Consider the following 12,341-nt stretch of genomic DNA (forward strand, 5'->3'; position numbering starts at 1 on the left):
TGGGTAATTTAGCAATGCAGTCTATTCACGTATGAATCCCGAAGCACCTTTGCACCGCGTGATGTCGCGCTCCGGTTTGAGAAAACACGAGGAGTAGCAGCGGTGCACGCAGGGCCGCGTCTCAAAACACACGCGGCTCTCGCGCCCCTGAGCGGCGCGCTTCGCCACGCGACCGCGGAGCGAAGCAAGAAGCCGCGTCGCAGGGGGAACGGTAAGAAGGGGAGGTGGGGAGGAATCGCCGAAGCGGAGGAGTACTTCGGCGGAGACATGATTTATGCAACAGCTCTCTCGGCATCCCCGCCTGACTCCGTCCTCCGTGTTTCCCGCCTCGCGAAGGACGGGTCGTCGCTAGACAAAAGAAAACGATGGACGTAGGGAATTTCTCTCCGTATACGCCAACACACGCGTTAGAAATGGGATTACGGGAACGACATGGGAAGAAGACTACGCGTGGGACGGCGGGCCACGCAGACACTGGCGAAGAACAAGTGGGAAAACCTGTAAAAAAATTTTAAAAAAAGGATGTAAGGCGTATGACGCAGAAATGGTACGGTTTAACTGTACTACCTTTGTTTTCTGTCGGCTATCGTAATGGCACTTTTTTTTTTTTTTGCAAATTATTAAAATTAATATTATTCGTTTCACAAACGTGTATCGGCGCTGCAGTCGACGTCGGTCGTGTGTAATTGAATCAGATTGGGGAGGGGGAAAACCGTAGCCGCTTAGACCAAACTTGAAAATGTTTCAAACCGAAACTGACCAGAACAAGAGCGTCGATGACGTCGATATCTTCGCCCTCGCTTGGCGTCACAGCAGTGACGTCACCCGTGATGCAGGCACTGCCGTCAGCGCTTTTGCAATACGTTGCCCTCTCCTTGGTGTTTTGCTTACCGCGGCAGGTGTAATTTAGGCGTCTGCGGTCGGCGTCAACTGCCACTGTGTCATATCCCTCTCTTGACCTGCGGGCGACGCGACGCTTTCGTTGGTACGATAAATGCTGTTGCATGCAGTATTAACCGCCGGAAACGTTAGACTAGCTTCCTGCGTTTTAGTTGGGAAAAATATTTTTTCAATGCTGGAGACTTCTGCTACCTATTATTTGCCACCCGCTGCTTTATTTCTAAGTTCTTGCTTTTTGATGCATTAAACTAGCCAGGTTTTGTTTTTAAACAACAAAGTAATCATGCTTGCGTAATATCACTCGTTGGCCCCTCTGGCAGTTAAACTATTGCAGCGTGTAACAAAATAATCTTCCTTTGTTCTATGTTTTGTGGGCTCTTAATAAATGAGGAAGGAGCCTTGCACCGGCGTCCTCGCTCACGTTACGGTAGTCATGTGCTGTACGCGGCACAGTGTGAACACGGCATCGGCGCTTCTTCAAGTGTAGCTCAAACAGGGCACTGTTGAAAACTAAGTTTTACTGCCTCACTTAGAGCCCCAAATAACACTGAAATAATAAACAGAGGGACGGACAGAACAACGCATCTTTCGTGCTCTCGTGCCTCTGTTCGTCAAGCTGTCTGTTTATTCAACCGTCCGTCCCTCTGCTTATTATTTCAATATTATTTAGTTTACCAACACGCTGACGTCTACCTTAGAGTCCCGAATTAGCACTTTTCACAACACCAGTATTTTCTTCGGAAACCTTTTAGTTCGTCGAGAAAAGCAGGCAAAAATATGGCTTAGCGCATTTTGGTACTTAAAAAAAAAAAAAAAAGGCTTGGCAGCCAAAGGGATTTGGGCATGTGATAAGCCACCCAGCGTTTGCCGCCGCCTGGCCACTTTATGAAGCTGGAAACAGTTGCGTACAAAGCAAGTGCTCGAATTGGAGTCCATCTACAGAAACGCACATCACCAGTCGGCTCCGCATGAAACACAACACGCACTCGAGCATTTCAGGCTGAACTGCGGCACAGGCGGCGACGAGTGTTTCAGGTTGTCCACACTGGTGGGTTCCGTGGCGTAGATTTCATTCTTCACATACCTCAAAAAAAAAAATCTAACGGGCTCAGATCTGGTGATCGTGCCGGCCATGGAACTGGACCACTGCGTCCAATCCACCTCTCTGGAAAAGTTCGGTGTAGAAATCGAACAGCCCGCGAAGAAGAATGCGCTGGAGCGTCGTCCTGTTGAAACCACGTCTCCTTCAGCACGCTGAGAGGCAGGCCGGCAATAAACTCTTCCACGACTCGCTCAAGGATTCTCTCCATGTATAGTTTTCCGTTCAGTGTACCGTCAAAGAAATATGGGCCGATGATTTTATCATTAAATATTCCACACCATACGTTAATAGACCATCTCACTTGATGTTTGTGCTGACGGAGCCAATGAGGATTTACGCTTGCCCAGTAATGGGCATTGTGGAGGTTCACCATTGAATTTCTGCAGAATTGAGCCTCATCACTCCAAATAATTTTTTTCGAGAATCAAGGATCCAGGTCCATTTCAGTCAGGGCCCAATCGCAAAAGTCCAGTCGTCGTTGGAAGTAACTGCCATGTAGCTCTTGGAACAGGCGAACGTGAAACAGATGCATGCCTGTGTGAAAAGTGGCTTCACAAGCACTTTCCACACTGTAGGGATCGTTGTCCCAAAGACCTCGCAATTTCGCGCACGCTTGCTTCAGGCTTAGCTGTTACGTACGCGAGAACGTCAGTCTCGAATTCGCGGCTAAGGACATAGTTTTTCTGTCTTCGCCCACTCACCACCGTGCCACTTGATGCAAACTTGTTGAAAACGCGTGTGAAGGAAGTGTGGGCAGGAACGATGCGACCTGGGTGCTGAGCGGTATAAAGTTGCGCAGCATGACGAACATTCTTTTGCATAGTTAAATATGCGATCACCATGTCTGTTTTTTCTTCAGCCGAAAGCCTTGTCGCAACGAGCGACGCCAAAAGATAATTCATAAGGATTTGACACATTATTTCACGCGCGTAATACCTGACACGCAACACGGTTTCATGACTGTTTTTTTTTCTCGAGGACAAACTGGTGCTATGTACTTTGACTGTAGTAAGGCATTCTTACATAAACTTTCTGTGTACGGTCTCAGTGATGATTATTGTTCTTGGTTCGACAGTTATCTTTCTGGAAGAGCGAATAGTGTCAGTTGTGCTCATGAAAAGTCACGCTTCTTTTCTGTGCCATCAGGGGTACCCCAGGGCACAGAAACCTTGGACCTCTTCATTTCAATATATTCGTCAAGGACATCCAAGACGTCGTTCATCATTCACGTCTCTTGCTATTTACAGACGATCTCAAAATCTACAAAAACATAATGACATTAAGTGACTGTATTTTACTTCAAGAAGCTGTTAACGCCATATGTCAGTGGTGTCTAAGACGATGGTCTTCCACTCAACTTTGAAAAAACCAATGTTATATCTTTTACACGCAAAACTAATCCTACTTCTTTTGTGTACCGTTTAGAAAGAGCGGCCATTAACCGTGTAGTGTGAGTAAAATACCTTAAAGTATTGCTTGACTCCAAAGTTATTTTCAACTCGCATGTGCCGCATGTTGCGAGCTCTTGTATTAGACTTCTGGGTGTAATCTCACGATTAAGCAAAAGTTTTTCGAGTGTATATCTTTTATTTGTGCTTTACCGGAGCATAGTTCTCCCAAAACATGATTTCTGTTAATTGATCTGAAATAGTCTTAGTATGACTGCTTTAAAAAATTTAGAACGCATACAGAAAAGGTTTGCTAGATTTATCATTTTAGATGTTCACATGACCCATACGTATAACTTGAAGTACTGAAATCATTACAGATATTTGAACTTGCAACTAGACGGTGTTCGCGCGACCTTGTGTTTTTGTTTAAATGTATACACTGTCACTTCGACATTAGCTCATTAGTCTCATCTGTGCACTATCATATACCTGGAAGAAATGTTCGAAACCACCGCACGTTCCACGTTGACCCCACAAACTTTATGTCACCATCGGGTTGCCTTCAAACCTACTTAAACCATCTAGACTCATCTGATAGAGACATTTTCAGTAGAGGCTTGTGTCAATTTAGAAAGTGCTTGCGCCAGGTATGTGGTTGATGTATATACGTAGTCAATACTGAGTGTTTTGTTCTATATTGTTGTTTGCATTTCTTACCTTCCCTATTCTTTATTTATTCGTATTCTTGTTTTACTACTAACGAGTGCACCAGTGCTTAAGCTTCGGCTGTTACTAGGCACAATAAATAAAAGTATTATTATCCTTAATATTATCATACTTTCACGTTCGCACCCCATAAAACTTTTTTAAAAAAGGTGGAGCGCACGGAATGTTTGTTATCGCTAAAAGCCTAGCTCTTTTTCTCCCAGCCAGGGGAGCAAAAGCGTCCACAAGACGCTACCAAAGAGGCGCCTCTGCTTTGCGGAGCGCAAGTTTGTCTGCTGCTTTCGCAGGGTTTGTGGTGACGTCAGAACGCCAAGGTCTGATTGGCTTTGATTGAAGGATAGTGGGCAGACCTCAAGGCAGCTTGCTTCGAGGTCTACCCACTATCCTTCAATCAGAGTTAACCAGAGCTCGGCATTCTGGCGTGACCACAACCCCTGCAAAAAAAGCAGACGAACTTGCGCTGCCCATAACAGAGCCTACAGGCGCCTCTGCTAGCGTCCGAGAGATGCAATTTGTTTAAATGCGGGCGTGAAGCGGCGTCGTAGCGTCCCATCGTACACAATCCACGGGCATAAACTACCGCGTGCCAGCGTCTCTTTACGGTTACTGACAAGAAAAGCGTTTGGAAGGACGCAACGTGGAGCACAACCGAAACGCGACCTAAAAATGACCGGTTTTACCCACCAGGGGCGCTGCTTAAAACTTGAAAGCTACATCCCTATTGCCATATAACGAATGTCGACATAAAAAAAAAAGTCACAACAGGAAAAAAAAAAAAAAAATAACATACTGTCATTCCCGTGCGTTCGTCTGTATCGGAAACGGGAGGGAGGCGGAATCACAGTCCGCCGCCACCGACAGCGTAAGCAAATGAGATCACGTGACCAGTCCATTTGGGCCGGGATTTGAGTGAAGCCGGGAACGGGGGCGCTGCCACATATATGCGCGGTTATATGTATATATAGTTTCACCTTGCACCACACTGCAGCAGACACCATGAGCCAATCCCAGCCAATCCAACGCTATGAACTGATCACGTGACCGTGCGCCACGCGAGTTATTGCGTCACTCCCCAAGGTCACGTGACACTCTAACGGCAGTTGATTTGCTCCGATGGCTCGTAGCATCCGCTGGTGTGCGTCGTATAGTGAAACGAAGAGCACAGGGAGTCCCGCGTCCGCTTTCTAAAACGCGGTCTGCTCAACGTGACAGCATGCCTCTATAGCTTTCCCTCTTTTTTGTGTGTGTGTTTATATTTTAGTTTTTTTATTAAATTTTAATTCAAAGAACCGGAAACGTGTGGCGAGGGGAGGGAGGGCGGAACGGTCTTTGTTGGGGGAGGTACTCGTCGGCACCATCTAAAGAGTCTAGCGAGATTGAAAGCGAAACGCGCGCGCGCCGCCAGAGGTCCGAAGAAGGTCGCTTCTAATGGAAATTAAAATTAAAACATTATGCTTGTTTGTTTGTTTGTTTTTTACTTCGGGTCTTTTTTTCGTTTTGTATATTAAGTATGTAAGTACATACATTCGCGCTTTGCCAAAATTTCTATCCGGTGTCCTTTTTATTATATCTAGTGTAGTCATATTCGATGCATCTGATTAACTTCGAAATACACTCGAGGCGCAGACAACGTGTCCTCGTTTATTTATCTCTTCTTTGAAGAAAAAAATCTAGCATCTTATTGACAATATTGCGAGGCAAATAATAATAATAATAAATAAGTACAGTGGATACGTGCAAGTATCCCTCAAATATTAATGCTAATTTATCTGACTTCTTGTAAGAAAGAAAGAAAAACTTGTTTTTTGAAGTTCCAGTTACGTTGTTTATACGTCATACAAAAGACAAGGTCTTCACTGCAGACAGGACGACAGAACTATGTGCGGACGAGCCTCACGCATTCCTGAGGCGTGTCAACTTCATACATATGTATGTTTTGAACACGTCTGCGGACGGTTTTCGTACGACCAAAATGTCTAAACAATGGTCGCACACACAGATGTAGGGAACATATAGGGAATGTAGGGAATTTCGTGTCTTGTCGTTCGCCTATAAAATACTCGGCGACAACTTTTCTTGGCAATGCAGAGGAAGTTGACGATAGCCCACGCACAGCCTTATCCAGCGCTCAAAATTGGATAGAAAACACGTGCCTGTACCCTCCACTGCATTGCCAAGAAAAGTTGTCGCCGAGTATAGCTCCTCTTTCCGTAGATAAGGTGCTTTGCGAGAGTTGCAGACGCTGCAGATTTCTTAGAGAACGCAGCTCTGTCCAAGCACCGGCAAGTAGAATCTCGTAAGACAATTGTGTCCCCCCTTGTTTTTCGCTTCGTCGACACCGAGTGCTTCGTTAACTCGTGCCTCGCTCTTCTTCTTTCGGCAGTTAAAAACGACTCCCTGGAAGAGCATCTTCACCTCGCTACCGGTGTACGCCATCATCGTGGCCAACTTCTGCCGTAGCTGGACGTTCTACCTTCTCATCATCTCGCAGCCCATGTACTTTGGCCAGGTCTTCCATTTCGAAGTGGACAAGGTATACCCCTCCCCCTTCTTTTGTGTGAACGGATACTCACGATCTGAACACATTATAGTGTTTTGTTTTGCTGGTTAAGAAAGAAAAAGCGGAACTCTTCTCACCAAACTCTCTGCTCGCCGTGATTGGTGGTTTTCTCCTTTCCACTCCCCTCCTCTCCGCCATTCGTCCTGCTAAAGTGGAAAGAGTGATGTTCATGTAATTAATGCGAAGGTGCAGCGAGCTGGACATGGATAACGATAATAATACTCGGAGAAGGGGGACATGGACTAACACAAATCTCCCCTTCTCCGGGGATTATTATCGTTATTGGAAAGAGTGGAGTGTTTTGTGGCAGGAGCTTGTCCAGCTGTCGTTCTTAACCTGCAACATACTATACGAATGTGCTAGTATTAATGCTGCTGCAGAGCGGGGTGAAGAATAAAAACGAGGATGAAGTAAATCGTAATTTAAAGATTTAAACCGTGATTTACATCAGACCGGTTTTCGTTTTACGATGATGATTTAAATCAAACCTTTCTCGCAAAAATAGAATCCCCAAATGTTTGTTTGTTTACCTGTGTCTATTTTTTTTATTTTTTTATTTACCATCAAGTTAGAATGAAATGCGAACAGTGACGGAACTTCGAGCCCACTACCGGTGCAGCTTCCAAGTTCGGATTGTGCTTGGCGAGGTTCGAAGTTCGAACACGTCGGAGCAGGGCACTTCAAGGTCGTGCGTCGTACTCCGGTGTGTTTGAACCTGGCCTAGCACGACCCGAGCTCTGCGCCGGTAGAGGGCTCCAAGTTCCGGCACTGTTCGCATTTCATTTGGGCCAGATGGTAGATTTGCTTTGTATTTAAACAGGAGAATCACCAAGCAAGAAATATTTATGTCAGAACACGAGCACAAAGCCGCGGTCTTCCGAGCAAACCGGAACTGGGAGCTTTCTTTCTACCATTCGCTTCGTTCGCGCGTTACGCAACGTCCTATTGCGAGTAGATGAAATTGCGAAAGAAAGAAACAAAAACTAGAAAAGTAATGTCATATTGCGAGAAAATCAGAACACAAGAGAAAAAAAAAATGCTTTTTCACTAACTAAAACAGATCAAGCTAATATTGTTCTACTAAGGCGGGGTTTACTCGATAAAAAGTTGCTAATTAAACTGTACTTTAAATTTACTCCAAATTTTTCTTCTGCATTTTTTTAGTAATCCAATTTATCTATCAATCTGCCATGTTTAAAAATGCATCGAGTTAAATAGAACCACTATGTTGTAGCCGCAGGGATTTAAATAAAATGTCTGAGTTTAATTCAATAAATCAGATTTAAATCAAATAAATCTTAGTTACTTTACTTAAAGAAAAAATTGCGCTTTTTTTTCCACCCTGCTGCAGAGGCTTCGGACTGTGAGAGGGGAGGCTCCGCCATTATGGCCCGAGTTCTCGATAGCGCAAAATGGCGGAAAGGCACTGTCGTCGCCTCGCCGTTGTCACATTGTCAGCAGCTTGAAAAGATGCAAAAGGTTTTCCAGGATTTCGGCGTCTATAGTGACAATGGCATTCAATCTCACCTGGAACATGCATGCTTAATTTTGACCAGCGCCCTCGGTTCTACCATACTATAAACGCTGCCGGATGCAGATGAAGAGATAACGAATGTAACGCCAGTCTGAGTCTATGCTACATAAGGATCTTAAAGGTCACTGACATATTTATATAAGCTTATTTTTATTTTTGGTTTTTGTTTTAAATGTGTTTTCAAATGGTAATCGATCAAATTTGGTCTCCCCAAAAGAACATGTACGTTGGTCGTGAAAATTTTACTTAAAGATCAGCTCCACTCTAAAAAACCTTGCTTTCGCTTTTACGATCTTGTATAATGACCTAAGGCTTCATTATTAGATTTTTTAACGATTCTGAAAGTAGTCTTGCTATTCGGTATACTAAGAACGTCCATACATAAAGAATACATTGTTAATTAGTAGCATACAATGAGCTCCTGAGTAGTGCATGCTACCAATTACAAACGTTCTTGCTAAAATTTTCAGCAGAAAACTGTTTTTTTTTTTTTTTTTTTCTTAGCCTTTGTCCACAACTTAGGCATCAACCTCGTTACATTCAGACGGAATCTCAGCTCTCTGCACTGCGTAGCGTTAGTGGTGCATAAAGCGCGGGTCCGTTAGGGAACAAATACTCGTAAGAGTAGTTTGAGTCCAATAACGCTGAATTGTTTGCATCATTGGACAGTCCAAGCGCGAATAACGCTAAGCCGGCCCATTCGAATCGCGGGGTGAGAGAGCCGCACACTTTTTCTCGTCACCGTTCTGCACTTCGAAGTACAACTGTAGCCAAATGCAAAACACTCAGGGCTCACTCAGTGAAATGGGCTGTATACGCGTTGCACGGTCGACGCTCGTCACGCTGATGTCGATTCCCGCTCGCAGTCGGGACTGGTGGGAGCCCTGCCCCACCTGTTAATGACCATGGTGGTTCCGGTGGGAGGCCACCTGGCCGACTATCTTCGCAGACGCCAAATCCTCACCACGACGCTCGTCCGAAAGATCTTCAACTGCGGAGGTAAGACACTCCGAGCAAACCCGCAAACCACACGTTGTTGGCAGAACGATTCGGCACGTTTCTGACGGTCGTCAGGCAGCCAATAATTAACGTTACAGCAACTCGCGTTGTCTAAAAAACCCGGCACATTTCTGACATCGTCGAGTAGTCCATAACGTCGCAGCGGTTCACGCTAATGTTAAAGTTACTGGGCACATTTTTTTTTTTTTACATCGCCGAGCAAACAATAACGTACCCCCGTCAACTTTTTTTCTTTTTTTTTTTTTTGTGGTCAACGCATTTTGCATTGCAAGACCTCTTGCACGTTTGCTTCTCCGCGTCATAGTGTGAATAGACTTCATTATCAGTTGTGATACGTAGTTGCCTGATGACCGCAACGCACCGCGCCATTGCGCAGGGTTCGGTATGGAAGCCGTGTTCCTCCTTGTGGTTGGCTACACCCGAAGCACTCCGGTGGCCATCACAGCGCTAACCCTAGCCGTGGGCTTCAGCGGATTTGCCATATCAGGTGAGCCGAGGTCTACACTCCGCGTGGTATTATCTTTTTTCTCTCTCTTTTTTTTTCAATACCGTTGTTATACATTTTGTACCCACATAGACGTATTTCGCTACGGGCTTTCAAATTCTAAAGTGCACATCAGTTGTAGGTTCCAGGTAGGCTTTTGGAACAGAGAAGTCACTTTCACAACCAATAACATTGAAATAAAAGTGGAGTTGAGAGCCTTGGCATCCGAGCCACCTGTGGCCTTCAGTTTCTTAGTTATCGACCCCTTTCGAGAATCACGTGCCGATTATTAGGAGGTCGGAACCACTGCACAGTGGCGGAAAAACTGAATCGAGGAACGTGCAAGTCATTCCATAAGATAGCGAACGTCGAAGCGCGGCCAACACTACGAGTCGAAGAGCAACATCAGTGTCGAAAATGCAACGTCACTGCGCTCATCACCTTTCCCTGTGGGTGTGTTTTCTCCAGTGTGCAGTGACGTGGAAGTTTTAGTCTGCCATTGTGCAGGGATTTCACAGCAGCACACAGAGGGCAGTATTTCGGAACGGGTCTATTACGACGATGCACTTGGAAACGTTCTATTGCTGCATATTTTGGCCTTACGTGGATATTACTTACCTTCTCCCCCCCGAAGCCCTCTGCTGTCTTCCCTGAAAATAGTTTATTTTATTACATAGGCAGATCATTCTTAAATACTCTTATTCAGTACTCAATCCTTGTATGGGGTCACTCGACGATGAAGTAAACTGCTGTTGTACTTTATCAAAGACAACTATGCCTTTTACGTGTTCAGGAAGTATGAATGGGACTGCATTTTTAAGTACAGTTGCCCGAGTGCGGAAAACTAGTGCAAAGTGACTGTAAACCCTTACTGCATAAAAGTTTTGTTCAATGTCTGCGGGGTGAAGAAAGCGATTGCTTGCCTGATTAGCCATGGGACGTTTCAGGCTTCAATGTGAATCATCTGGACATTGCCCCGAGATACGCCAGCATCCTGATGGGGCTGTCCAATGGCGTCGGCACCCTGGCCGGCATGCTCTGTCCAATCGTGGTCGAGTACCTCACCGACAGAAAAGTGCGTAATTCCACCATATATATATATACAAGGGGTATCCTTCAAATAAATGTACAGATTTAAGAGAAATTTGCTATGTTTGCAGTTCCTTCCTTGACGTAATACCACTGCCAAGAGGCGATAACCTAGGAGTTGGTCTACGTCTAAGATGTCAGTGAATACCTTCCCATAACATCAGACAGTCAATGATACAGCCTTGCCTCACGCTACGGGAGCGCGTGCTTGAGCGCCGATTAAGCTGTGCACCCGCACTCTTCCTCTGGTCGAATAATGCCACAGAAAGTTGTTCCCGAATAGACACGAGTCGCAATTTGTCGATGTACTTTCTTTTTTTCCCCCGTAAAACATACATTCTTTATTTGGCTCGTGTTCCAGATCACAGTGGAGTTGAAAGCTTTTTCGGAGCGTATAACCTTCTGAAATTACACTCGAAAATAAACACAGTGCGTCCATTTTCCCGGCAAGCACTTGGTGGGAGAGCCAATCACTGTAATCTACTGAGGGAGTTTGGCGAATGATAAAACCAAAAACATGTTTAAATAAAAAATAAAAACACTGTGGCATTGAGCATGGGCTAAGAAAACGACTGAAAAGCCGTTTACAACTCCCTGTAACGCCGGATTAGAGCGCAGCTCTTGAGGAGGAGGATGGAAGGGTACTGAGGGATAGGTGACTTCCCGAGGTCACGTTACCTCGGGGGGGGGGGGGGGGGGGGGGGGTGACGTAAGGGTAACTCTCATAACCCTCATGATGGTAACCCTAGTGAGAGTAACCCTCGTGAGGGTAACGCTCGTGAGGGTGACCCTCGTGAGAGTAACCCTCGTAACCCTCATGAAGGTAACCCTCGTGACGTCATTATGGTAAACTTCTTATAATGCAACGCGCGGTTACGCCGACAACGACGGCGACGGCGACGCCGCTCAAGCTGGAAACGGACGCCTAAGAGCTGCGCTCTAAAATGCCTTAATTCTGTGCAGCTCCATAGCGGAGACGTGGCTTCCCTCTGGGAGAAGGTGTTCCTCATCGCCAGCCTGATCCACTTCGGCGGCGTCATCTTCTACGCCATCTTCGCGTCCGGTGACAAGCAGCCGTGGGCCGAACCTCCACGCGAGGACGAAGGCCCCTCGTGGAACCCGCTGGAGAACGCCTTCAAGGACGACGCTCCCAAGAGCCAAGGTCCGCCGCAGAGACAGGCCTCGTACGGCGCCACGGCCGAGACCAACTTCCCGGTGTACGAGACCCGGGAAGAGAGGGTCCAGGAACCTTCGAGGGACTTGTACGAACAGCGGGACTTCTAGCAGCGCGGTCCAGACGGGACTCGGCGCCGCGACAGCGACGAGGCGATGGGACAAGACCCCGAGGCCAGGGCGGTGAAGACGTCGACCGAGGCGCGTACTGGGCACAGGGAACGGTCGGTCCGTTTCCGGCGTGTGGGTCACGGGGCGCTGTGAGGACAAGCACGAGAACTATCTTCCGCCGGTCACTGGCCGCATGCGAAATGCAGAGTGCGGCTAAGCCTAATCCCGTTCGTATCGCGCCTGACCTCGAT

At 46.3% G+C, this 12,341-nt stretch overlaps 1 protein-coding gene across 1 annotated transcript in view; it reads left to right on the top strand.

Moving 5' to 3' along the window:
• Positions 1-12,137, top strand: part of LOC8050978 (vesicular glutamate transporter 2) — a 49,326-nt gene extending 37,189 nt beyond the window's left edge. The window contains exons 7-11 of the mRNA XM_042286524.1: positions 6,503-6,652; positions 9,080-9,212; positions 9,610-9,720; positions 10,665-10,792; positions 11,770-12,137. Coding sequence (XP_042142458.1) covers positions 6,503-6,652; positions 9,080-9,212; positions 9,610-9,720; positions 10,665-10,792; positions 11,770-12,090 — 843 coding nt within the window. The 3' untranslated portion in view covers positions 12,091-12,137. The remainder of the gene's footprint in view (positions 1-6,502; positions 6,653-9,079; positions 9,213-9,609; positions 9,721-10,664; positions 10,793-11,769) is intronic.
• Positions 12,138-12,341: the final 204 nt, after the last annotated feature.

This window comes from Ixodes scapularis, unplaced genomic scaffold (assembly GCF_016920785.2).
Source record: "Ixodes scapularis isolate PalLabHiFi unplaced genomic scaffold, ASM1692078v2 PGA_scaffold7__128_contigs__length_106722199, whole genome shotgun sequence".
In the NCBI taxonomy this organism is placed as follows: domain Eukaryota; kingdom Metazoa; phylum Arthropoda; class Arachnida; order Ixodida; family Ixodidae; genus Ixodes; species Ixodes scapularis.